This window comes from Schistocerca serialis, chromosome 5 (genome assembly GCF_023864345.2).
Source record: "Schistocerca serialis cubense isolate TAMUIC-IGC-003099 chromosome 5, iqSchSeri2.2, whole genome shotgun sequence".
Lineage (NCBI taxonomy): Eukaryota > Metazoa > Arthropoda > Insecta > Orthoptera > Acrididae > Schistocerca > Schistocerca serialis.
The window spans coordinates 282,356,302-282,384,259 of record NC_064642.1 but is presented as its reverse complement, the minus strand read 5'-3'; the positions used below and the strand labels follow the sequence as shown (position 1 = coordinate 282,384,259).

The window sequence follows — 27,958 nt, the reverse complement described above, 5'->3', positions numbered from 1 at the left end:
CAGACTCTGACATGGGAATGGAACCCCTCTTTCTTTCAAATTGATATGATCACACTGTTAGTCAGCTATCACCTATTCGAGTAATCATCTTTTCTGCTGCCTTAAATAACGTTATTCCACACACATGTCATACGTTGGCACATTTACGTTCGATGTATATGACATTACTTTTACCTTTTTGTGTTCCTATTTTTGTGTTCCAAATTCTTGACTTCTCTATCTCATTCGCTGCAGTGTTGTTCTTTACTGTCCCCGTGGCCTCATTTGCTAGTGAGAACTAGTTTAAAGATAAATTCATCGAGGGTAGTAAAAATACTTAGTTTCATGGTACAGGAAAACATTATTGTCATATGAGTGATAATATGCAAAAGAAGAATTAAATTATATCCAGCAACAGACTTTTATTCAACAAAATGTCGAACATCAATAACTCTGGTAACTCTTGAAACGTGATATAAAACATTTGAAAATACAAAAATTGCAGTATTTATGAACAAGTGGTTATAGAGCCGTTTCAGTTTTAACATAAAATTAGTAGAACATTGCATGTTTACAAAAAATGCTCCAGCGAATTCCATTATTTAACGTGTTATAACTACAAAGACTTGTATGGCAAGGTAAGGTCTATAAATTTACATGCATTTCCAAAGGCCGATGGATAAACTGTAGACATTCCACAGTTACTCCACATCCCATTATTTCCAATTAATTTTTTGTGCGCATCGATAATATTGGTAATCCCTGTTACAATATCTTCTCACCTCAATGTCTTTAAGCTTCTCCAATGTTTTTAACGTAAATGACATTTAAATTGTTGTAGTATATACACAGAAATATTATGAATGCTTTTCTTCCCAGAAACTACGTTACTTCACGAACTACGTCAGAGATCCTCATAATAAGCTGCTCTTTAGGTAATGAAATGTTTTCTGAGGTATAGACACAAAATGTTTCTTTGATAGACGCCAAGTAAATTTCCTTTTATCTGAGATACTCAGTTCTCTTTTGTCGTTTTTTCGTATTACACTTCTTTGACAATTTAATGTTTGGGATTTTGGACGGGCAATAAATGCAATGCGAAAGTGATGCGACGGTTTTGAGCGCAGAACGAACTTACTGAAAAGTAAAAAAGATAGACAGGAAACTAAGAAAATGAAGGTTAATGCAATATTCTTCTAGCGAAGAAGAATTGATGTACCCCAGAATGGGATGCATTAGGTCTCGGCAGAATTTACCATGGTATTTGGCAACAGTTGATGGTGGGTTACCTGACGAACGAGGACGTCGTGTTTCAAATTACCCCTTTCATTCCAAGACACATATCATCAACACAACGATGATCAGAGGGAGAGTAAATTCAAGTATATGAACTTTCTATTACTAATGGGATCCACTCAAAATAAACTACATTGTTTAGCTGATAGTAAAAACAAAGGTCTTTTACTTGTCAGACACCGGTAATACAACAGGCAATGAGAAGAAAATTTTATAATATCTGGAAAATCGTTTTCCGAACTCGATACATCCATTTTTCTAAATTTTATAGTCGCGTTGATTTCGTAAAATAAAAGAGCAGTTTCTTTACAAGCGCACGTTTTAATTTGCTACCACATCTCCCAGTAAAAAACGAATTTACGCTGTAGGAAAGTCTGTAACGAATGAATCAGTGATTTCAACATGTAGAAAAAAAGGGTGTTAATGAGTTTTTTTTCTTTGAGTCCAAACCTGACGAATTTATGAATGCGAATTCTCTTCTCTCAGTCAGAGAGCGTAATTAGGAAAAAGAACTACGTTTCTGAGCGTATAATTTCCCCTCAACAACAACACAAAATATACATCACATAAAGAGCTTAGTTGAAACCAGGTGCGAATCCACGGCAGCCGCTCTCGGAGCGTCGAGGCGGGCAGACACGTGGAGACAGGAAGTGACGCAGCAAGGCGCGGGGTGGCCCGGCGGCGACCGCGCTACGAGAGGCTGGGCCTGCGCCGCAGTTCGCCGCCGGCCGCGTCGTGACGTCATATCCGGTAGAGCTGGTGCTGGTGGCGGCCCACGGAGGAATAGCCGACGCTTGAGTGCGCCAGCATGACCGCCGTGTTGCCCAGGAACTGCAACAGAGGGGTCCACACGTGTCGGCCCTGCGTGAAAGCACATTCAACGAGGCTCCATCACTGTGCATTTCAGCCATATCAGCAACCCCTCAAGATAATGTAAAGCACCACTCGTACATATATACGAAGACACTCCTGACCGCACGGTGTTTCGATGACAAGATGATTAGAGACAGAGCATTGTACATGTTTTCTGTGGTACAAAATGCTTTCTTTGGCATGTGACTGATGACAATGTATTACCCTTTTCAGCTGACACCATTTCGACAGCTTACGTGTGAGGTACCTTAAGTGGAAGTATTCAGTTCCTAAGCTGAGTGTTTATGGTATACTAGCTGTTATCTGCAGCTGCGTTTGCATGCCAGTAGTTTTCGTAGAGTCTACTGTACGGGGGTGTGGGGGGGGGGGGGTGAGGGGTGGGGGAGCTTGCTATGTGTATCCTCTCCTCAGTCACCTGCCCAAACACATAACGTGGAATATACAGTGTCGGTACCGAGTGGCACTTATGGTGGATAGTGAACAGGATCTCGCATCTATACATCATTTTACTGAAGTAGCTATACATTATGAAACGTGTATATTAAGCAACAAATTTACACTAGTGAAAATAAGCCACGTTAAAAAATGTTCCATTCCAAGCTTTATCTTGTTAGGGGTCGAATTCTTTTTCTTACTTTCTGAAGTAGCCTATGTTCTTCCTCAGGGTTCAAACTATCTCCGTAACAAATTTCAGTAGTTTATTCATGAAAACGTTACAGAGTTACTTTCGCATTTATAATATAATATAAAGCGTGGATTACGTACTCTGAAGATTCTACAAGACTGCATTCATTACGTTGACTCGTATTATGTACAATTTATCAGCTAATAAAAGCATTTACGCAAAAGATGTAAGTAACAGTCAGAGAATATATAGCTTTTGTCAAAGGGTAAATATGATCCCTAATTAGTTTGTCTTATTCAAATCAATAAATGTCAGAAAGAACAAACTTTGTAAAGTGGCCCGAGTTCTTCCTCAGTATCCATGCAATCTTCACACCAAAGTTCAACAGAGTCGGTTCAGCTGTTTACTTTTGAAAAGAGAACAGGTAAACACAATTTCACTTTTATAATACTAGTACCGAAGTATGAACTGTCGTGTTGTTAGTTTTGTTGACATGACGAAATGTTTTCTCTGTTGTGTTTGGAGATTGAAGACTGTTTTCATTGCCACTCTCCACTCTTTTCCATCTTGTGCAAACCTCTTAAACTCTGAATAATTCTGCAAAATACATACTTTCGAACATGCTTACTGCATTGATCTCCTGGTCTCCCTCTACAATTTTTACCTCCCTCACTTTCCTCCCTTACTAAACTGGTGATCCTCTGGCGTTTCAGATTGTGTCCTATCTGCGATCCCTTCCTCTAGTCACGTTGTGCCTTGAATTTCTTTTCTCCCTAGTTCTGTTCAGTACCTCTCCCTTGGTTACGTGATGTACCCTTTCAATCTCCAGCATGATTCAATATCCCCATTTTTCAAAAGCTTCTAGTATCTTCTTGTCTCAGCTCTTAATCGTTCACATTTCACTTCCATACACAGCTACACTTCAGACAAACACATCCAGAAAAGACTTCGTAACACTTAAATCTATATTCGTGTTAATAAATTTCTCTCCTATGGAAATGCTTTTCTTACCATTGCCACTGTATATTTTATATCCTCTGTTTCTGCCATCAGTTATTTTAATGGCCAAATAACCCAGCTCATCAACTAGTTTTAATGTCTCGGTCCTAGTCTAATTCCCTCAGCACTGGCTGATTTAATTCGACAGCATTCCATTATCCTTGTTTTATTTTTGGTGATGTTCATCTTATATCTTGCTTTTAAGAGACTGGCCATTCAATTTAATTGCTCATTCATGTCCTTGGCTGTTTCTGACAGAATTATGATATGATCGGCACACATCAAAGTTTTGATTTCTTCTCCCTGAAGTTTTATTCCTTTTTCAAATTTTTCTTTCATGTCGTTTACAGCTTGCTCAATATGCAGACTAAATAAAATCAGGGATAGGCTACACAACCCTGTCTCACTACTTTCCTTTCATGCCCTTCGACTCTTAAAAATGCCATCTACTTTCTGAAAAAGCTGTAGATAACCTTCCGCTTCCTGCGTTTTGCCCCTACTGCCGTCAGAGTTTCAGAGAGTGTATTCCAGTCAACATAGTGAAAAACTTTCTCTAAATCTACAAATGCTACAAACCTGGGTTAAGCTTTCCTTAATCCATTTTCTAAGCGAAGTCGTAGGGTCACTACTGCCTCTTGTGTTCCTTCATTTCTCCAGAATCCAAACTGGCCTTACTCGAAGTCGGATTTAAAAAATTTTTCCGTTTACCTCTAAATAATTGGTGCTACTATTTTGCAATCACAACTTATTAAACTAACAACCACGACTTATTTAACTCATACTTCGCTAATATTCGTACCTTTCAGGGCCTGCTTTATTTGGAATTGGAACTATTACATTCTTCTTCAAATCTGAAGACATTTAGCCTGTCTCTGACATCTTGCATACCACGTGGAATAGTTCTGTTATGGCAAGTTCTCCCAATGATATCAATACCTCAAACGGAATATCGTGTGCCTTATTGGCCTTTTCTCTGCTTAGCTCTTTCAGCACTCTTTCAACTTCGTCTCGTAGTATCTTAGCCACCATGTTATCTTCATATACGTTCTTTTCGATAATATTGCTTTTATTTCTCTTGTGTAGCTCCTACGTCTACTACTTCCACCTTTCAACTTTCCCTTCTTTACTTAGCGCAGGGTTTCCATTTGAGCTCTTAACATTCGTACAATTTCTTATCTTTTTCTCCAAAGGCCTATTTAATTTTCCTGTAGGTGGTATCTATCTTACCTCTTGTGATGTTTTCTTCTATATCCTTACATTTGTCCTCTAGCTTTCCTGCTTAACCAACTTACAGTTCCTGTCAGTCTCATCTTTTAGACGTTTGTATCCTTTTTTGCCTGCTTCATTCACTGCATTTCTCGTATTTTCTCCTTTCATCAGTTATAATTTCAGTCTCTGCTGCCTTCAGTGTATCATCTCTCAAAACTACCCATGCGTCTTCCACTGTATTCCGTTCACTTGTTGTAGGCAATGGTTGCCTAATGGTCCCTCCGAAATTTTCAACAACCTCTGCTATTTTCAACTTATCTTGGGCGCACCTCCTTACAATTATACTTTTTCGCAATTTCTTCGTTTTTGATCTACAGTTCATAATCAACAAATAGTTACCGGAGTCCACCTCTGTCCTTCGTATCTGATACCAAAATCCGTGTCATACCATCATACAATCACGATATTGCAGTGTCTGTGTTATTCCGATTACGATGCAAAGTTCCTTTGTACATGTATGCTCACTGCGGCCAGCACACCCGGTCCGGCGCAAAATGTCATTGCCGTCATTCCATCCTACAGCTGATGGTAGTCCTTGTTCGCGACTGGAAATTCATTTGATGTGTTTTATTTGATTATACAATCGTCTGAAACCCTCTGGTGTCTCCAGCTCACTTCTACGAGTACAACCGTCTTTCATTATTCTTAAACCCAGTACTAGCTATGATTAAATTTTGGTATGTGCGAAATTCTACCAGGTGCCTTTTTTCATTCCTTACTCAAGGTCCATAGATTCCTGCAAAACTGCCTCATGGTAGACAACCAGGGACAGCGCTGCTCCTTCTACAGTCGGACGGTAACCAACCATCACGTCAAAGAATAAGATCCAGTCCATGCTTAGAGTTATGGAAGTCAACCATATCATCACGTTTTATCAACAAGCTCCAAAACACAGGAATATTCGCTGTATCAACAGAGGCCCGCGGCAATGGTGCAGCGACATACCAACTATGCACCTCGGAAGTGTTGTCACGTTTGATGACTCATCACTGCTAGCAACAGTACGGCAACCACCACCAGCACGAACAGGCACAAAATGCAGGACGTCAGCATCAGAACTGTACCAGTTATTCACAGAAATGACAAACGTAGTGAGGTCGGTCACCATCCCTTCTACAAGCTGGTACAGTACTTCCATTAGTGGAAATCAGGAGTCCGCAGCAATCCCACCAGTGACACCAGTATCAGTACCCGCCTCAGGCCACGTAAATCACATGCAGGAGGGCGATGAGTGTACCGATCGTATCTGTCGTCTTTGGGAAACAGCGGTCTTATACACTGTTCAGACAAATTAATGTGGCCACAAATCAAAAGACTGTATAATCACTTTTTGCTGCGGGGACTTCTGCGAGACGTTCGAAAGGATTCAGTTTGGCTCTGGAAGGTGCAGAAAGGGATGTGGAACCATAACGATTACAGGGCCCGGGCCAGATTTGCTAGGTCTCTCGTTTGAGGATCCTTGGCACGAGAGATTGTCGACTGAGTTTAAATCCTTGGAATCTGGTGGTCAAAGAAGAAGGGTAAACTCTTCTTCGAATCACGTACATACACTGTAACATACTGCGTTCTCTTGTTGGTAGATACCATCGTGGTGAGGAAAAACTAACTGCATGTAGGGGTTGGCATAGTCACCAAAAATAGACGCGCAGTTGTGTTGATCCACTGTACCTTACAGAAAAACTACGCAGGGAGTACCACTGAAACATTCTCCACACCACAAGACAACTAGGTATTTGATTTCAGACGTTTCACGCTGTACATGCCAACGGCCACATATCCGATGGGCCATGAGAGGTGATTTTCCTGAAAGGGTCACCTGTCGCCACTCAGTGGACATCCAGCCGTGGTACTGGTGTGCAAATTCCAGCTTACGTTGCCAATGGACAGCAGTCAGCATGAGTGCATGAATGTGGCTCCGGCTGTTGAGCCCTTACAAGCCAACGTTAGCTGAACGGTTGTTAGGAAGATGCTGTTGGCAGCTCCTAGGTTCATCTGGGTGTCAGTTGCTCATCAGTTGCCCGTCTATACGCCCGTGTACTTTCCGCAACCGTCGTTCATCCTCGCTATATAAGTCCCGTGCTTAACCACAGTTGCCTCGTTGCCTCAGTGCCGGTTTTAGATAGAGCCATTTTTCCACGCACGATCTGCTTTAACAATGACGTCAACGCGAACTGTTTACAAATTTAGCCCTTTCGGAAATACCAATGCCAATGGTCATTCTCTTTCGGATGTCAGATAAATTGCTCCGTTTCCGCAGTACGACAATGACTGCACTTTTTTCCGCGTCCCCATGACAACGCTGTATATATCCTTCACTATTACTGCTGTCACCTGCCTGCTATGAGCGGTCATTACACGTTGACGTCGAAGGGAGGCAGTGGTCATATTGATGTTAGTGGACCGTGTATACTTGTCATCGGTGGAAACGGCAGAGACCATCATCACAGGTTAAGCGGTTCCGCCACTACACCAACATAACCACTGCTTGCATGGTAGGCGACTTGCGAAACTTCGAAAAACGCAATGTAGCCGGCTGCAGGACAAGTCGAAGTCATTTCACTTTTGATAACCACTCAAACTGATCATCACGAATTACGCTAAACCACTGCTGTGTCATCGCCTTTGTTCTGGGTCGTTTCGCTCCGATATACCCTGCCGATTACGTCATTTCGCCCTGCTATACTGCCGCGGGATTCTTTCTCTGAAAGCAGCGCTCGACTGCAAGTAATAGACATTGAAACGTCTGCAACGAATATCTGGGTTACCGTGATCTACGTCTTGTGAAACACTCTGAATATGCTCACATTCTGTTAAATGTCTCTGATTTCATCTTTTGACAGACGTCTTATTAATGGAGTAGTTTCAAGTGTCATTTCGTTTTACGTCGTATGTTTCCTTGCGGACTTCTATTTTCTCCGGATATAAGAATACGGCGGATATAGTCATCGGCAACATAACAGAGTGGCAGAAAGTGCGTTTTACAACCACTAGTGGGGCCTTGATAAATATTTTTCCCGGATTGGTGCTCCTCGCACTATTCTGTTTCTCATTGTTCTGGTACGTGGGAGGGACCCAAGAGATGAGCCAGTGACACCAGTTGCCTACACATAACATAAAATCTACTTGATCATGTGGCCCCTGCGCTGTGTCACATCGTGGTATGTTGGGTGTGCGGGAGCAAACGGCGTTTCTTCAGGCAATGCAGGAAAAGTACATGCTTGGGACGAGGAAGGCCATGGGTGGCAGGGAAGTTTGTCAGTGTAGATCGTAGGCAATTGTAGACACAGTTTAAAGTAAATAAAGAAATAATAATTTAGTGTATATGGTATCTCTGTACCAAGTGGAGTTTAACATTTATATGTTTTTTTCCCGTGTTTTGTGTTTTAGTTACTGGAATCAGCTGTGCATGTATAGGGTGTAACTAAATTCCTCTAAAGATGTTGAGGATTTGCAGTGGGGACCTGCACGATTAAACTTAGCAAGTTTAGCATAGAAACTCATGGGAAACGTACCATTTTCCCGCTATATGCAAAATAACAAAACACATGTTCAAATTTACCGGGTTTTCGGAACCACTGACTAGTGCATCGCGTATATTCTTCCGGCTTGCACCCGACAGACTGCATTCTGTATCGTCGCATGAAAAGCTTGATTTAGGAGACCCCTCCGGCGTGCGTTGTTGCTGCAGGGGGTGCTGAAACACTAGGGGTGGTGATCGTGTGTACCGGGAGATTTTGCGAGGTACTGTATCTGTGTTGATGCCGGTGGTCATCACATGGAGCCGTACTTGTAACTGGACCCAGACGACAAGCAGCAGGAGTACATAGACCAACGTGTGTGGTGTGTGGTGACGCTGATGACCTTGACCTCGACGTTGAGCGCCCATAAGACCCAATACACATACAAGTGTGTTGTGGTACCTCACGTGTAATGGCGATATGGTACGTTTCTGGCCATGAGTTCCTACGCTAAACTTAACCGTCTTGGTTCCCATTACAGCTCTTGAAAGCCTGTAGAGTGAATTTAGTTAGTCTGTAAATTATAGGTATGTCTGTTTCTGTGATGCATATATCCAAGAGGCCTACAAATGAACGTAATAGAGACGTTTTGTTTAGGGAATAGGGTAAAGGGACTTGAGCCGTGAGCACGAATGTTTCCTGTTGTACATATAGAATACAGATAGCTGCGGCCCTGCTGTCCATGTCTTTTGGCGTTGCCTAGGAACGAGACCAGCTCGTCCCGCGAGGTGGCGGAACAGTGGACGGGTGCGCTCGGATTTATGTCTGTCTGCTGGGTGGTTTGGGGAGGCAGTTGAATTGACTGATTGGAGGCACCTGGAGCCGTTGGTGAGTAGCGTTGGCCGCGGCTTGTTTTCCCCTTCTGTTATAATTTGGTTTAAATAGCCAATTTCTTCAAGTCTTCCATCTTATTATCTTATGCTTCATTGGACCAAACAGACGGAAGTCGGAATGTGCGAGATCGGGGCTGCAGGGTGGATGAGGAAGAGCAGTCCAGTGAAGTTTTGTTAGCTACTCTCCGGCGAGGAGGCTTGTGTGAGGCCTTGCATTGCCAAGGAGAGGGAGAAGTTTGTTTGCAATTTTTGGCAACAAATACACAGATGTTTCTTCTTCAATTGCTTTAGGATAGCGTAATTCATTTCAGAGTTGACCGTCTGCACCATCACTGAGGACATCAAACAGCATAACCCCGTCAGAGTCCTAGAAGACCGTCGCCATGACTTCATCGGCTGAATGTGCGGCTTTGAACTTTTTCTTAGAAGGAGAGTCTGCGTAGCGCCACTCCGTGGTTTGCCACTTTATTTCCAGTTCGAACCGATGAACCCATATTTCATCGCCTGTGACGATGTTCGACAGTAAATTGTCACTATCAGCCCCGTAACGCGCAAGCAATTACGCAAAAATGATACTACATTTTGCTCTTTATGGTATTCTCTTAGGCGGCGAGAATGTCAGCACTAGCAACAGAGCCGTCCAGCTCTGCAGCGAGGCGTTTCATTGTGATCCGTCGATCACCTCAAATGAGGGAGTCCGCACGTTCCAAGCTTTAAGGAGTCGCAGTTGGGTGCGGCCGGCCGGCACGCAGATGGGACAGATTTGCGCAGCCTTGCTGCGATGGTGACAGGTGCCTCGCCCAATGACTGACCGTGGGTTCACTCCCAGGTCTCGGTATGCATTCTGCAAGCGCCTATAAACAAATGTGATGCTGTGGTTTTCCGCCGAAAGATACTCAATGATAGATCTCTGCGTGTAACACACCTCCTTTACAGACACCATTTTGACATATAGCGACGCCACCTGTCACAATTTCATGAAAGTATAGGGGCTGAAATCGGTATTTTCTGCGATGCCCCACAGCAAATTCTGCATTTTCTGAACCGAAACTATCCGAAAAAGAAATGGGTCGAATTGCTTGCTAAAAGCCACTAATAATAAAGAGTTTACATGCTCGTCGTCTGTCTTGCTTCAGCCACGTTCTAACCACGCCAGCCTCCCTTTGCCCTTGCCAACTGATAGGATACACAACGACCAGGCTGAGAGAGCCACCGCCATCTTAACGGCTAGAAGAATGTCTCCTCCACCTCCATAGCTGTCACTACACATCATACTTTTCAATGTAAGTCGAAGACACATAGAACAATATCTTTTAATTCTATTTAATTTGATGAACGCCGCAGTTACGTTTGTAGACTTATCAGTATTTTAACCTCAAGAGCTAAGTTGCGCAACACTGTGATGAGAGCATTCCCTCTAGATAAGCGTTGTTGAACTGTTCAAATGACTCTGAGCACTATGGGACTTAACTGCTGTGGTCATCAGAACTTAGAACTACTTAAACCTAACTAACCTAAGGACGTCACACACATCCATGCCAGGGGCAGGATTCGAACCTGCGACCGCAGCGGTCGCGCGGTTCCAGACTGTAGCGCCTAGAACCACTCGGCCACTCTGGGCGGCCGTTGTTGAACTACACGTAGGACAGAAAATGGTTGTATGCTGGCTGTTAATATGGTTTAAATATAACAACTGAGACTTCAGGTCCTTAAAATTGATGAATTACTCACATGCTTTCGACGAGAAGATTAAAATTTAAAAATATTCGCAGTGGAATGAAAGACATTAATCACAATGATAATGAAAAACTGTGCTCAAGGTTATCATTATAAATATTACTGTACGAAAAGTAACTCATTCCTCACTTGTTTTTATGAAAATGGCCAAAGATCACGTAAGAAAGAATACTGTGTACCTTTTACTACAGAGTTATGTTACTTGGATGACAGTAACATTATTCTTGAAAAATTTTACACTTCGTTTTTGTTAGGAAGAGCGAGACTACAAGGGAATTTTACTGTGAGTGACGTAATTTTAAATGCTGGTATGTGCAGTTCCTGCCGTGCCTCAAGTAATTTTTATTTCAAATTGTATTAAACTTGAAGATTATATTGTAGATGCGAGTACGTTATTTATTCTCTAGTTGCATTTATTTAAAAACTATTACTTACGAAAGATAAATGTATACTTCTTTTAAAAAATGGTGTTCAGTTAATAACCTAAATGTGATTGGTCTGCTTAATTTACTCAAAAATGTGAGATAATTTTAGCTATTTTCGTAATTAATATTTGGGGAAGTTGGTTTGTTTCAAACTCTACAAACCAATTAATCACTCACAAAGGATATGAAACATAATAAAACTATCAATTTCGTACGAAAAATGTATTTAATTTTTTCAGAAATTTGAGAAAATTATGTCAGCTGTGAAAGTAAGTGTTTATCCAATTATGGGGCCATGTGGCGTTAAATAACGCCACGTTTTGAAGAAAGCGATGAAAAATAAGCTGAAGAAATGCTACTGACAGTATTTTGACAAAATTATACTCAATGGTAACGATTTGAAAACTTACTAAAATGACAGTAATAGCGAAAATTTTCAAACAAATCCATCGAGAACGCACTGTGTAGCACATCTACAGACCCCTCAGTCACCATGTATCAGACACGTATATGTTCACCCGTGCGAGTCTTCCAACAACAAGACAGACAATTAATATACTGAAAAAATCAGCGAGGTTTCAGGCACTTAGTACCCTTCTTGAGGTTAAGGAAATGAAATTCCTTTTACGCTACTGGAAGCTGATCATCTCGATAAATACAGCTTCAGCTTTGAACATGGATAAAATACTAAACTTAACGTCAAGCCAGACACAAAGAATCATGTACCTACCCAAGGAAAACAAACTGGAGACTCTGAAGATATCCAACCACATTCATTTTAATACGGAATGTATCACCAATGAGGACCACAGTAAAATGCGTCTTATTGTTGACAATAGCAAATAATACGATACTTACAATCTTCTGTAGAAAGGCAATAAGTGCCTGAAATCGGTTAATGAAATAAAACTTCGCTTCTGCAACTGCTTGAGATTATTTCGATCTATAGAACTACAGTTGCCGAAGCTGGATCAAATGCTAGTCATTTAATAATAGATAATCTGTCCATTTAATTACAGAATCGGCACCCTTTATCTCGGACCAACCCATGGGTGCTTTCGTTTTGAAGTTATTAACTCTGTTTCGAGTTGCTTCTTATTTCAATTGCAGACTGACCCTGAATCAAAATTCTGAGGAAACCAGAACAAACAGGTACCTGAGGTACTTGAGAAATGAAATCCGAAATCAGATTTCAGACTGTCATTCATAGAAAAGTTGATAATTTGCTCACAGTGACGGCAGCTGTTAGAAAGTAGGTAAAATTTTGACCAGTTTCTACTTCTTCTTCGTGAAGGTTTACAGAGGCAATGAGGACTGATTTGCGATGGTTGTAACAGTGTCAGGATGTGAAACGCATTCTACAAAAGACGTTGTCAGCGGTCTGTGTCAAAATACGTGGTATTTGCCTCGTGGTTGTCGACTAGCATATTTTTTGGGATCAGAAGTTGACTGAAGTGCAGCAGCGTATCCCAGGCATAGAAGCCTGAAGTGCATACGCCGCCGCCACTACCCTCACTACCGCATCAGCTCGCCTGCATCCATATCTTCCGACATGAGAGGACGGCGACATGTTGATGCTTTGCTCTAGACATTTTTCACCTTGCAGCTAGTCACAGCTAGCCTGTTCGTTACCATAAGACGAACTTAATTTACTCTTATAATGAACGGATTACGTAACACGATGATAATATTTTGAGAAAATTATATTCAGTGACTTTAGTAGAAAACGTGATTGAAACTTCTTTAATTTCTTGGTTGTAAGTAGAGCGATGAATTGTCGGCTGCTGTGCCAACTTTGTAGAGCTCACGATGCGTGCGTGGTATATACAGATGCTGAAGTCTAGTGAAGGCTCTGGTAGTGCTTATTGGGTGTCACGAAGCAAACAAGGCCTACACAAGCTGGATCCGCACTCCACTACTATGGCAGCCGAGTTGATTGCCATTTTGGAAGCCCTGTTATTCGCTCAGACGTCTACAGTAGACACAATAGTCGCCGTCTCTGACATTACGGCAGCCCTATAACTGTTTTAAAACAATCATAATAGTTTCACCATCCCCATAGTTGCAAAAATTGTCAACACCGTGTTTCGGGTGTGGAGGTACTGCCCCAACTACGTGACGTATGGATGAAGCGTGACTTTGGGATACCTGGAAATGAACAAGTAGATGTTTTGGCAAAGCAGGCATCTTTGCAGGAGCTATTAAATATGATTAACTCTCTGTCGCAGACTTGACACACATGGTCGGAGAGCGGTTGTCCTCGGACTGGCGAGATGAATGGTAAAATTAAAGACAGTCACCGCCAACTGGTTCAGCCCTCGATTCCAAGAGTACCGTGGTATAGTAAGGTACAAAGATCAAGGAGATAAACGACGATCATAGCAAGGTTGAAATTTTATTATTGTATATTCAATAAACACACCTGTCGGCTCAACTAACCGCCACCCCTCTATGTGTGTACAGAGAGGAAGAAGACCCAAACCATATATTCTACGGTCGCAGGTTCGAATCCTGCCTCGGGCATGGATGTGTGTGCTGTCCTTAGGTTAGTTAGGTTTAATTACCTCTAAGTTCTAGGCGAATGATGACCTCAGAAGTTAAGTCGCATAGTGCTCAGAGCCATTTGAACCATATATTCTACAATGTCCTCTGTACAAATATCACTAAACGTTCTTGCAGGTAATCTTCCGGCTCTTGGTCGTCCGTTCCCAAGCAGCCTCCAAACATTATTAGCATCCAACCGTATAGAAACACCTAAGTTACCTTCATTAGAGTGCACTCAACGAGTGTGATATGACTTTCAAGTGACAGAGCACAGCAAGCAATCGTCCTTTTCTTTCGGGTTTTATTAGGCAAATCTAGATTTCGGCTAGTGCCTAGCAATTGTCAACGCACTATTTCATAGTATTAATGCATGTTCTATTACGTTGTTCGGGCTTCTGCCACAGTTCGTTCAAGACTGCTATGGCAGCCCTATAACTGTTTATAAACAATCATAATAGTTTCACCATCCCCATAGTTTCAAAAATCGTCAACTCTGTGGACAGAAGCACGAACGAAGGGGGACTGACGCACTAGGAGATGCATTGATACTATGACGCTGTGCATTGATAATGGCTAACCACAAGCCGAAATCTAGATTTGCCTGAAAGAAAAGGACGACTGATTGCTGTGCTCTATCATTTGAAAGCATAAGCTTCTACACGTGTTCGTCAACAATACAGAGTGTTTCACAATATTTTGACGATTTCAAATTGGAGTAAAGAACGCTAAAAACAAAATACTGCAACGGTAGCGTCGTATACCAGAAGTATGGCGTGTCAAGTTTCGTCTCAATTACAGGTCAGTAGTCATGCCGTACTGGTCGAAGCAACATCGCGGTCGTTCGCGGCGGAGGGCTGTTTTCGCCACGGCGAACGTGTAGTGCACGTGAAACGCGCCCTTTTTAAGCATTTCAAGATTCAGCCGCTATATACAATATCTTCTCATGGAAAAATATTGAACTTGGTAAGATTCTTCCGCACGACTGACACTGCATCGAATCGAAAGTCAACTGGCCCTCGGAAAACCGTCCAAGTTCCGAGAACATGAGGTCACGGTTTCGCCAGTGTCGAATTTATTCTTCTTGCACGAGCCATGACACCATCCTCACACAAACATTTATAGATGACGGACCCACTGAGTAAACATTCCTAACAAACATAGCGGGGTAGTAGTTTACAGGCAGACCGTTGATCGTTACGAGAACTTGGTTCCAGCAAGACGTCGCAATATGCCACTCATCCATTACTTTCCAAAAGCGGTTGTGTCGAATGGCCGCCTCGCTCCTCTGATTTAACCTTGCCAGAGTTTTACCTATGGGGATATTTGAAAGTGTAAGTGTACTCCGAGCAGTCGAGAATCTTACAACTGTTGATAGGTCGAATTCACTATGAAATTTCAAGAATTCCTCCAGCAGCTACGATAGATGTGTTCAAAACTGGGTGGAACGCATCGAGTGTTGTGTAGCTGCGAATAGTCGTCGATTGTACAAGTAGTATTTCACAATTAAACTGGAATTAATGTTGTACCTTGCGTCGTAAAACGTTCAACTTTGTTTCACGATTCTTTTGTGTTTTATTCAAATTTGAAATCATCAGAACTTTGTGAAAGTCCCTATAAATCAAGACCTACGGAAAACAATCGGTCTTGCGTTATCTTGTTGAAACAGAACATTACCGAGACTTGTAAGATGCGGCATAGCTACAGGCCTTCACAGGTCAGAAAAGTAAAGCCTTTTCTTCAAATTACTGACAGTGTAACCAGTACATGCTTCACATTGCGCCATGTTTTTGGCCCATATGACGATGGCAACATTTTTTCTTGCATAGAACCTCTCATTTAGCTGCTGTATGCGGGTAGGGGAGTCGTCTGTGTCACTGCGCGCCCCTCTGTCGGTGCATCCCTTCCTGCTGCCGCGTTAAGGGGGCAGCAACAGGGGTCGTCGTGCTCACAGTCTGTAGTGCTCCAGACGCCATCTTGCTGTGTACAAGTCCATTTCCTGACTCAAGGTGCGTGACGCAGTTGTACGATGCTGCCCGCCCGAGGAAACAATATGCTTTCTTCTCGGGCTCTAGTCACATGGACAATGAATGGCAATGAAATGGCCATGCTGAACTCATTGATTCCATAATTCCAGATATGGGATTCCTAACTACGTCAACAACAATACGGCAAAACAATAAGTCGCAGTCTCGTCAGGTCACCGTTCCGCAACTGTCGAATTTCTTCTTCTTACACTGTTCGAGTCCTCCCTCGGACATGGGTGTGTGTTTGTCCTTAGGATAATTTAGGTTAAGTAGTGTGTGAACTTAGGGAATGATGACCTTAGCAGTTAAGTCTCATAAGATTTCACACACATTTTCTTCTTACAAGAGCCGTAACACCATCCTCACACAAACATTTATAGATGACGGACCCACTGAGTAATCATTCCTAACATACATAGTGTTCATGTCATAATTCTGCCTGCTTTACATGGTTGCACTGAAACATTAGTTACCTGCTTAACACTGAGCGAGGTGGCGCAGTGGTTAGCACACTGGACTCGCATTCGGGAGGACGACGGTTCAATTACGCTTCCGGTCATCCTAATTTAGGTTTTCCGTGTTTTCCCTAAATCGCTCCAGACAAATACCGGGATGGTTCCTTTGAAAGGGCACGACCGACTTCCTTCCCTGTCCTTCCCTAATCCGAAGAGACCGATGACCTCCCTGCCTGGTCTCCTCCATCGAAACAACCCAACCCAATATGCATAACCAAGCATACTACGTTCACATCAGTTTAATATTTGTTGAAAGTCTCCTTCATGCGATACGAATGATCAGCACCATAGCTGAAAATTCGTCTCGTTCTAGATCACCGACCAGCCAAGAAACCACGTCGAAGATCTTATTGGACAACCTGATTCCGTCTTTTCTTTTAGGGTGATCTTAAAATATTACAAGTCTTTTGCGTATTGCATCTGACATTTACTATGTTTAACCATAGACTTCATCGTTCGGTCTCTTTTGGTTGATGTCATTCGTATGATATCTGCAAGCCAGTTTCTTAATCGGTTTCCTGTAAGAGCACAATTGGAGTCCTATCAGTTTCTCCGTCGTTGGAGAGAATGGTCATATCATTGGCAAAAGGTAAACAGACTGCCATGATTCCCTTGGTCTTGGTTCCAATTCTCATCCAGCTACGTCGGTTCCCATCATTTCTTTAATACACTCTTCACGGTCCATAATAGTTATTCCATAAAATATTCTACGAGAAACCCTTTCATATTTCCTTTGAAGATGAATTCCTTGGAGACGTTAGAGCATCCAGTGGGGGACGGGCGTGCAGCTCCCACGAGGGCGTCTGGAGGGTTTAATACTGGAGAGAGCAGCTGCACGTAGCGCGGCCAGCCACCATTTGTTACGGCGCGGCTGCAAGGTGCGCGTGCTTGGCCGAGATACCCGGCGAACTTGGTCCTTACGTGGGATTTGAGTTATCGACTGCCGTCGAGGGGGCCGTAGTCTGGCTTTGCTCGGAGCAGCTACGCGCCGGAGAGAGCCGCGGGGAAGGCTCCGTGACGAAATGGTGGTCGGGGAAAACGAAACCCACCGACCGAGTGCCCGCCTGTGTGCCACATATCCCTAGCTACAGAGTGCGCCGCGTCCACGCCAAAAGCTCGTACTACTGTCACCACCAAATCAGAGGTATGCTAGGCGACCATTGGTTGCCTAACTTTTCTACCCGACTTGCAACATTTTTTGTCTGTACAATTCATGCGAGGCAATACTGACGCTATGACTTATCTTCGAAAAGTTGAAGAAATTCTATCCTATGTTTGTAGGATCTGTGGAGTTAGAGAGATGTTTTGACATTATTAACAGTGTTATAACTATTGAAATTCTAAAGGGAGTGAGGACAAATTACAGGGGGCAAAAGAGGAATGACATTAAGCTGTATCTTACGCCCGATGTTGTTCTGTCTACACGCTAAGGAATCTGAGGCGGATACAAAATAAAAATTTGGAAAACAAAAGAACGAAGTCCAGGGAGAACAAATGGAAACTTATAGACTTGACGATAACTCTGACAATCTGTCAAAGACGGCAAATATGAGCACATTAATGGAATGGTTAGTGATTTGGAAAGAAGATAATCAATAATGGAATGTAGTCGAACTAAATCAGACGACTTTGAGTCATGAAAAGTAGATGACTTTTGTTGCTTAGACAGCAAAATAACTAATGATGATCGAAGTAGAGAGGATGTAACCGCAATAGCAAGAAAATCACTTCTGAGAAACGTAACTTTGTTAACACTGAATAAAAATGTAAGCCTTAGGAAGACTTTTCTGTAAGTATTCGTATGGAGTGGAGCCTTGTAAGGTAGTGAAAATAAAAAACAAGCGGTTCAAAAAAGATCAGAACAGGAGCTTTTGAAATGTCATGTTATGGAAGGGTGCAGAATATTACATGGGTAAATCGGATAACTAGTGTGGAGGTACTGAACGAATTGGAACTTGACTAAAATCAACAATCTGTTGACAGGATATACCTTGAGCCATTAAATAATCGTCGATCTGGTAATGAAGTGTGGGAGATAAAAATTTTAGAGGCAGACCGACACTTCATTAAGCACCTTAAAGCGGTTCATCTGCTGATACCTTTAAGCGATTTTTGAGTAATCAAGAATCCACTAGTAAAAATTCCCTCAACAAACTAGAAAAGATGAAAGGAACTGTGATCCTTCAGTTACTGTAAAATAAGAAATTTCACAATGGGTTTATAGCAAATAGCAAAATATTTTGGTAAAAGGCGGTCCTGTATTACCATCAAGTTAATTCTCCAGGTTGATATCACAGTACATTGTAGGAATGAAAGAAGAATGACAGGAGTGCAGTCATAGTACCATAAATTTCAAAGGTCTCCGATTTAGTAAAATTTATGCATGCTGCAAGTTAGCAATGTTGCCATGAGCAACAGCCTAACTCTTGCGGCTTGCACGTTCAGGAACCTGAAAAGTGATAGGTAAATCCGCTTTACACGGAACTCAGGCAATAATAAAAACGCGGAGTATACTGAAAAATCAATCTGTTTCTATACAGAAATATATTTGGCGGTAAATTTGTATTTCCTAACAAAATTGCCCACGTGCTCAAGCACTAATTTAATAGCCTTTCATACCGAATTATTTGATTAACATCTTATTCATATTTAGCTAACAGTTCAGTGCATCTTTTGCAAGTTTTTATTTTCCGATTTACTCCCAATTCTCTTAATTTTCGGATGTCATTTAACTTGTGTATGTTACATTATTTCAATAAATGCGTAGTCGTATGCAATGGATGATGTACCTGTCGTGTTGTATGCCATACTTGCGAAGGTTTATTTAACATAGGGAGACATCTCAGGTAATGTGTGACTGTTACATTTTGAACGACAGGGACGAGTAGAATTAGAAATGATTTTGTTGTTGTTTTTCCAAAGGCATACAAGCGGTTGCTCCCAAGAGTTAATATCTCACGGAATACTGTATTAGGACAGGATCGACAGAAGGATGATTGGAAACAGAGTATAAGTTCGAATAGGGAAGGAAGACTATGGGAGGAATTCTGCTATGTTCTTTTCAAAGTATCCTACGCTTTGCCCTAAGTGGTATAGAAAAACCACAAAAAATCTAAATATGAAGTATTGTAGTTCATCTTAGATTGACAATCTACAGTTCTAACCACTGGGTCACTTCGCTCACTTAGTATTTGGAATTATAATTTAATATGTTAACGAAACAAACATTGTCTGCATCACAACTTTTATTTTACAGTGAATCGGTGTCAGTCTGTGATGGACATCATCATCAGGTCTAGGTTGTAACTGGCAAAAACAATAATGATTTAATAGAACTGTAGTATTACGAACACCTGTCTCGTGCACAGTAGAAATAACAACAATATATTATGAACACAAACTGAACATGGCGCCGCAAAATGCAGTTTGTCAACGTTGTTGAAGATAACGCAAGAAACAAGGACATGGTGGAGAGAAAAATTGTCGTATCGTCACATGACATCTGCGTAAGTCACAGATGAGTACATTAAAACAGCGTCAAACTACATCTCGGTACGTAATTAAATAAGAATTGAATAAAAATTGAGACTTAAAGGACACGTTAATGTAGATATTTCAGCGTGAATAATGCGTTACACAATAGTAGGTAAAGACAGATGTAAACGAACTGACCAGACACAGGACCGTGCTTTTGTTTTTTGCCTACTATTGTGTAACGGACTATTCAAGCTGAAAGGTGTCGTTTTTGTCTGATTCCTCATGAAATTTTTTTTTAATTATGTACGGAGAGGTGGCCTTAGACTGTTTCACTGTAATCATCTATGACTTTCGCACATGTCAGTGACTACACGAAAATTTTTCTTTCCACAACCTGCTTGTTTTTTATGTTATTTTCACGAGACATTGACATATTGCGGCGCCATGTATGTATGTGCAAGTTCATAGTACTTACTATCCATCAGACAAGTGTTTCTAACAACAAACTTCTTTAAAATCGTCACTGTTGATACCTTTTTGTTTCAAGCTAGACCTGAAGTTGATCTGCACCGCAGGCAGAAACCGGTTGTAGGTAAGTAAGAAGTTGTTGTGCAGACTGTGTTGGTTTATTTATGATAACACAAGGGCCAATGTTCCTAAGACAAGACACCTTTATGAAGTGGTGTATTAACGAGAGTGTGGTGTACTTTCACTCTGCCACATGTTCTCTTCTTAATGAGTTTAATTATGCTTACCACTGGGATATGATCTAACTAGCACGGGGTTTCAGGCGTTATTCTACTGTTATGTCGTTCGTGAGATACACATCTATTTCTTCCTTTTAGCTGTAATTATGTTTCACATGTCAGGGGCTACATAAAACGATTCGTAGAGCAAACGTCTTTGTTGACGCCATCATTCTTCAAATACTCCTAATTCGTGATGCGCAGAAGTGAAACTAGAAAAACAGTTCAAGAGATTAAAGTGGGTGAACATAATTCAAACATTTATCGTACTACCGGGCTTTGCCTGTGGTGTGCAAACAGTCCATTAACTGATATGTATTTGATAAATTTCCACTTCATTTCTTTCAGTACACACTAGTTAATGAACACATTTGTTTTAGGCTACCGGGATTAGATTTGTCCTCTGCAGAAACCTGTAACAGACACAACAAATAGCATATGCATGTAGCAATATCGTAGCAGAGGAGGTGAGAGATTGGTAGTAGAGAGTTAGGGTAACATGTTACTAAATTTCTGGGAGTGTGTGCATTCATTTATATATGTAGAACGATAGAATAATGTACAACAATGAAAATCTCGCTGGACGGAAGCACTGCAACAATGACATTCAGAAAAAAACAACCTCCTTCGTAATACGTGAGGTTCTTAAAGTTACTTCAAAAATCTGGTATTTCTGGAAACCGAAATATGATTGTTGAACTTTTACGCTTTTCTCTAGAGGATCTGCATCTGGAAAGCGTCAGTTATTCATGTAAAGTTAAGTATTCCTAGAGAAGAGTGGACATACTCATCGTGTGCGACATGCAACATTCACATTTATACATCGATACAGTAGCAGTCCCTTTTGCAGTAACACCTTCGTGCGTTGCCAACACATATGTTAAACAGGCGTGAGTTCCTTTCATTTTCCAGGAAGCGCTGTGAGAGATGTGCACAGCATTTCATTCATAAACCATATAACTGAAAACGAAAAAATAACTTCAGAGGGCTTCCGTTCGTGACAGAGGTCATGCAGTGAGTTTCGATGAGAGGAGGGCCGTGAATAGAAGGATCATGCACAGGCAACGTTTCCCAAACATCATCGTATGCGAAAAATAAATATGATGCACTCACGCGCGACAAATTCGTATTGTATCTTGCTTCTTACTGATCACTCTTGAGTGATAATTATACGATGGAATCATTACAAAGCGCTTGTGAAGTAGTTGAAAAGTTTCCTTCTACATATTTTTTATTTGCCTAACCGAAATCATTGTTTCTTGATTGTAATATTACGTTTAACAGCAAGTTCGACACTGCGACGGAACAGAGATTAGGAAATGTTGCCCATAAGCATCTGGAGAGCGAAGAGGACAAGGGGTTGGGTACACAGACATTCACATTCCTCCACCTGTACACAAAAACGTTTGGGTAACAAGTACATGCAGGATACGTGCGACACTTAAAAACAAATACCAGTAATGGAACGAAAGTGAAGCAAGGGATTTGTAGCGTTGTAGCATGAACCTGGAACACATATCGCGTTTTTGCTAAAGAATTGGAGTATATATTTTCTATGTGATCTTTATGAGTGTTTATGGCATGTAATCTTGAATTTGCTTTTATGTTCTTCTGTGCTGCACAACTGAAATTCATATATTTTGATGATGCTCATTTCTCGTTACATTTTAGGCAATATACTAAACTCCTGTGTTACAATTTTATGTTTACAGCATTTCATTTGGCTTGTAAACATGCGTGAAGGTCGTCAGTGGTAGACACAATTGTCCACATTAGTACAAATGCCAACAAGCCTATACCTCTATTATGAGAATTTACTCACTATCAATACTCATGTGGCCTTTTATTTATTGTATTACAGATCATCAACAAGATGTGAGGTAGTCTCAGCGAAATGAACTTAAGGTATTCAATCCTGTAATGGACTACAATGCTTTACACCAAGTAATTAATTTCAGTATATGAGTACAACCAATTTTTCAGTCACATCCAGCCAACATATTGAATCTGCTAAGAAGTTGTTTGGAGTCGACAGTCAATATGCCTGTTTTTCCAGCTTATATGTGGTGCTTCTACTTTTACATAGAGCTACGAAGCTTTTTTTTTCTTACTTTCTGAGTGTGCCACATATATAAATATTGGTTCGACGCTATTTAAATATCTTGACAGAAATTAATTCCCTGGTACAAACATCTTGGTCTGTAACTCGAATAAAGATACTGACCAATATTCCATTTCTTTCGTGTTTCTGGAAATAAGCTTACGTTTGTTTCTATTCTGCCGATTTCAATAATTTTTTTCATTTCAGAGGTCGGTGTGATTTTTGTGGTGCTAGCGATGTGCTCTGGTGTAAGAAGTTCTTGGCGATGGTGGTGGGTGTTCCTGAACGTAGGTTAGTTGAGAAGACAGACAACAGAAAAAAATGGCGGATGAGCAGTGTGTGCGTGTAGTTACAGTAAGTTCCGTGTTTCTTTCACAACTATCAGCACTATTAATTTTGTGATATTTTATATGAATCGAGCATTTGCGCCATGATAATTATCATTTGATAATTCACTTGTTCATGGCAATGAAAAGTGCATATTATGTTTGCTCCACCAGGAGTATCAAAATATTTCTTGTCTTTACTTCGGTATTTATTTGTATGCGCTTATAGAATCATGTGATGGTGTCAGAATGTGACATTCGTGGCATAATCAGTAACTAAATATTGTACTCTGTTAGATGTATTTGAAGGTTTTGTCGTCACGTTTTTTATCAGTGGTGTATGTATGTGTATGTGTGTGTGTGTGTGTGTGTGTATAAACATTTACAGCAACTGAACACTGTCTTTGACTTAGTATTTGAATACAGCGACGCAGTGTGTGTGTGTGTGTGTGTGTGTGTGTGTGTGTGTGTGTGTGTGTGTGTGTATGTATAAACATTTACAGCAACTGAACACTGCTTTGACTTAGTATTTGAGTACAGCGACGCGGTGTGTAGAGGGAAAACAGAAGTAGAACACATAATGTCAGGCAAACAGTGAACGCAGGGCTGCAGATGAATCCAGGTTGGCATCCACTTGTTGAGAAAACATGCACAACACGTGCAGGCCACGTGGGCACACCACAAAGTGGACACAGACAGGCTCCGTGGCGTACCTTGGGGCGAGCTTACACTAGAGCCAAGCGGACTGGCGTTAGATATAAGTTTGCTCGCAGGAGTCCTCCCTGCTCGGCCGATGGTGATGGTGGTGGTGATGGTGGTGATTGTGCTGACGGAATGAATAATACTTTCCAGCTCCCATCTTCTGCAAACATAAAAAATGCACCAAAAGGAAACACATCAATACAACAATTACAGCCACTCCGTTGATAACACTCGTGTGTAACTTAACCATATGGTAATATGGATGATGTAAAGTCATCATTACAAATTACTCTTAGATTAAAAGTATCGTATAACCATAAGATTCTCAATATGGCGCCCACGTCATTTGTCTAGCCTCCTTACTTCGTTGTTTAACTATTGGCTGTAAATTACGAAGATGCTGAGTTATCTATGTTTAGATGTCGTGAATAATAACAATTTTTACTCAGTACATACCTAGAAATACACTGGAGTGCCAAACGTATGAAGCAAAGTAACTTTCACATTATGTGTCACTGCCAAGTAACACAGCTCCGATGAAACTTGGACCACACACAGAAGGCTCTGTTACACTGTAGGTAAGTGAAGGAAATATGTAATGAGACGTGCAGAAATGACGCTTTTATTGAAAGCCAACAAGTAAAGTGAGTCACGGCGATTTATGATGGTCCCCTGGACGTTGGAAAAGGTAGGAAATGCCTCTTAATGGGGTGTGGGATCACCACAAACAGCAGTGAATGATCTGCAACGTGATCGTGAGCTGACCACAAGAATCGTAAGAGATACTTGGGAGTGCTTATCAACGCAGTTCACAATTCCTGGATAGATTCTGGTGCATGTGGACGCGTTAAAATACGTCTCCCAAACCGATTCCACAAGTACTCGGTGGGATGTATGTCGACAGAATGGGCAGGCCAGTCGATTCGCCGAATATCCTCTCGTTCCAAGAGCTCCTCCATCCGCGTTTCTCGAAGCCATCACTCATTGTGATCTGTAAAAATGAAGTCAAGGGCGATCGCACACTTGATAGACGTATATGGGGAAGGAGCACGGTGTCACAGTAATGTTGTCGGTGAGCGTAACGCGTTCAAACATCTGGAGATCAGTACGCCCACGCAGCATTATGCCTCCTCACACGATAGGACTTGACCATTAAAATAATCATGTTCGACAATGTCACTGGACAATACGTGTTTGCACCGCAACAGGTGCACTTCCGGCACGGTCTAACTCGAACGTTTCTGTGGTCCAGGTGCTGTGGGGAGGCATTATGTTGCCTGAGCGTACTGACCTTACAAATCTTTGAATAATGTGTACTCACCTGTCAGCGTTATTGTGACACTTTACTTCTTTCCCATTTGCGACTTTCCAGGGTTGCATTTGGCCATACCTTCAATTTTACGGATGACAACGTGCGACCGCATCGAATAGCGCTCGTGGAAGAGCTCTCGAAACGAGAGGATTTTCATCGAATGGACTGTCATGCCTGTTTCGCCAAATTAAATTACATCTGGTACATGTGGGGTGCTTTGGGCAGACGCCTGAAAGCACCAACGTCCAACCAGCAGTTGTGAACCACGCAGGTGGTGAAGTAACGCCCTTCCACTAGAAGTCCTTACAAACCTGTTGTCCAGCACTAGAGCACGCTGCAGAGCAGGCATCATTGTTAGTAGAGATCACACAACTTGATAAGTATCATTCGCAGTCTTTTGTAATGCCAAGGAGACCGTCATAAGACGTGATTTCAGTGTGATAATTGTCTTTCCGTTCGTTACATTTTGTGTTTCTTTCACTTGCCTTGTGTAGTACAGATAATCTACCTGTTTCTACATCTACTTGGATCACACTTACATGCCTGGCAGAGGGTTCATCGAACCACCTTTAAAATAATTCTCTATTATTCCACTCTTGAACAACGCGCAGGAAAAACGAACACCTACGTCTTTCAGTGCGAGCTCTGATTTCCCTTATTTTATTATGATGATCATTTCTCCTATGTAGGTTACCGTCGATAAGATTGTTTCACATTTGGAGGAGAAAGTTGGTGATTCAAATTTCGTGAGAAGGATCCGCCGCCACGAAGAACGCCTTTGTTTTATTTGTGTCCATCCCAAATCCTGTATCATGTCCGTGACATGCTCTCCTCTGTTCCGCGATAATACAAAACGCGCTGCTCTTCTTTAGACTTTCTCGATGTTCTCCTTTAATCCTACCTGGTAAGGATCCCAGTTCGCAGAGCAGTACTCCAAAAGACGACGAACAAGTGTACGCACTCTCTTTAGCAGGTATGCTACATTTTCTAAGTGTTCTGTCAATAAAACGCAGTTTTAGGTTTGCCTTACCCACAACATTTTACGTGTGTTCTTTCCAATTTAAATCCTTGGTAATTGTAATTCCTGGATATTTAGTTGAATTTACGGCCTTCAGATTTGACTGATTTATCGTGTAACCGAAATTCATCAGTTTCCCTTAAGCACTCATGTGAATGACCTCACTCTTCTCATTATTTAGGGTCAACTGCCAATTTTCCCACCATTTAGATATCTTTTCTAAATCATTTTTCAATTTGTTTTGTCCTTCTAATGACCTTACCAGACGATAAACGACAGCATCATCTGCAAAAAAACTAAGGCAGATGCTCAGATTGTCTCCTAAATCGTTTATATAGATAAGGAACAGCAGAGGGCCTGTAACACTATTTTGGGGAACGCCAGAAATCACATCTGTTTCACTCCATGACTCCACGTCGGTTACTACAAACTGTGACCTCTCTGATAGGAAATATCGAATCCAGTCACATAACTGAGACGATACTCCATTAGCACGCAATTTCACTTCAAGCCCCTCGTGTGGTACAGTATCAAAGACCTTTTGGAAATCTAGAAATACGGGATCAGTTTGAAATGCCTTATCAGGTGTATTCAACACTTAGTGTGAGTAAAGAGCTAGTTGTGTTTCACCAGAACGATGTTTTCTAAATCCGCGTTGCCTGTGTCAATAGACCGCTCTCTTCGAGGTCATTCATATTGTTCGAACAAAACTTATGTTTCAAAATCATTCTGCATAACGAAGTTAATCTTATGGGCCTGTAATTTAGTGAATTATACCGTTCTTGAACATTGGTGTGACCTGTGCAACTTTTCGGTCTGTGGATAAGGATCTTTCGGCGAACGAGAGGTTCGATAAGATTGTTAAATATGGAGCTACTGCATCAGCATACTCTGAAAGGAACCTAATTGGTAAACAGGAAGGACCAGAAGACTTGCTTTTATTAAGTGATTTCAGTTGGTTCACTACTCCGTGGATATCTACTTCATAGTTACTCTTGTTGGCAGCTATTCTTGGTTTGAGCTACGGAATATTGGCTTCGTCTCTCTTTGGTGAAGGAATTTCTAAAGGCTGTGGTTAGTAACTCTGTTTTCGCAGTACTATCGTCGATAGTATTTCCATTGCTATCTCGCAGAGAAGGCACTGTCTGTGTCCTAGCGCTACCATACTTTCTTCTACGAGTGGTCCAGCGTTCATCGAGCTATGTTACTTGGCAGTGATATATCATGCGAAATTTATTTCCGTCTCTGACATTTGGGCACTAGTGTACTTAACATTCATTACGTGTATGTCTAACCTTACTAACTTAATTGTAGAAATGAAATTATTTCGACTAGTGATGTTAAATACTGTGCTTTTAAATAAAATTAAGACTGTGTGTCTCTCCAAGACAAGAACATGATGCCCACTACGCATGCGTTGTACAACTATTTTTCTACCCGAAGCTGTATAACGCTTCAATTCTCAGCTTCGTGTAGCCCTGTTTCGCCTAGCGTCTATCTCGTTGTACCGTCTCGCTGTGTTTATGATCTCTCAGATTAAAGTAATTTTTATCCTTGCGTCCGGATAGCTTTGCGATCGGATACCCTTCACGTCAGTGAACATAAGGAAGGGAAATCCTTTGCTCTATTTATCTATGAA

At 41.5% G+C, this 27,958-nt stretch overlaps 1 protein-coding gene across 1 annotated transcript in view; it reads right to left on the bottom strand.

Annotated features, from left to right (window-relative positions):
* Nucleotides 1–486: 486 nt before the first annotated feature.
* LOC126481900 (dopamine receptor 2-like) overlaps nt 487–27,958 on the bottom strand; it is a 610,866-nt gene continuing 583,394 nt past the window's right edge. Inside the window, exon 3 of the mRNA XM_050105858.1 lies at nt 487–2,106. Coding sequence (XP_049961815.1) covers nt 2,017–2,106 — 90 coding nt within the window. The 3' untranslated portion in view covers nt 487–2,016. The remainder of the gene's footprint in view (nt 2,107–27,958) is intronic.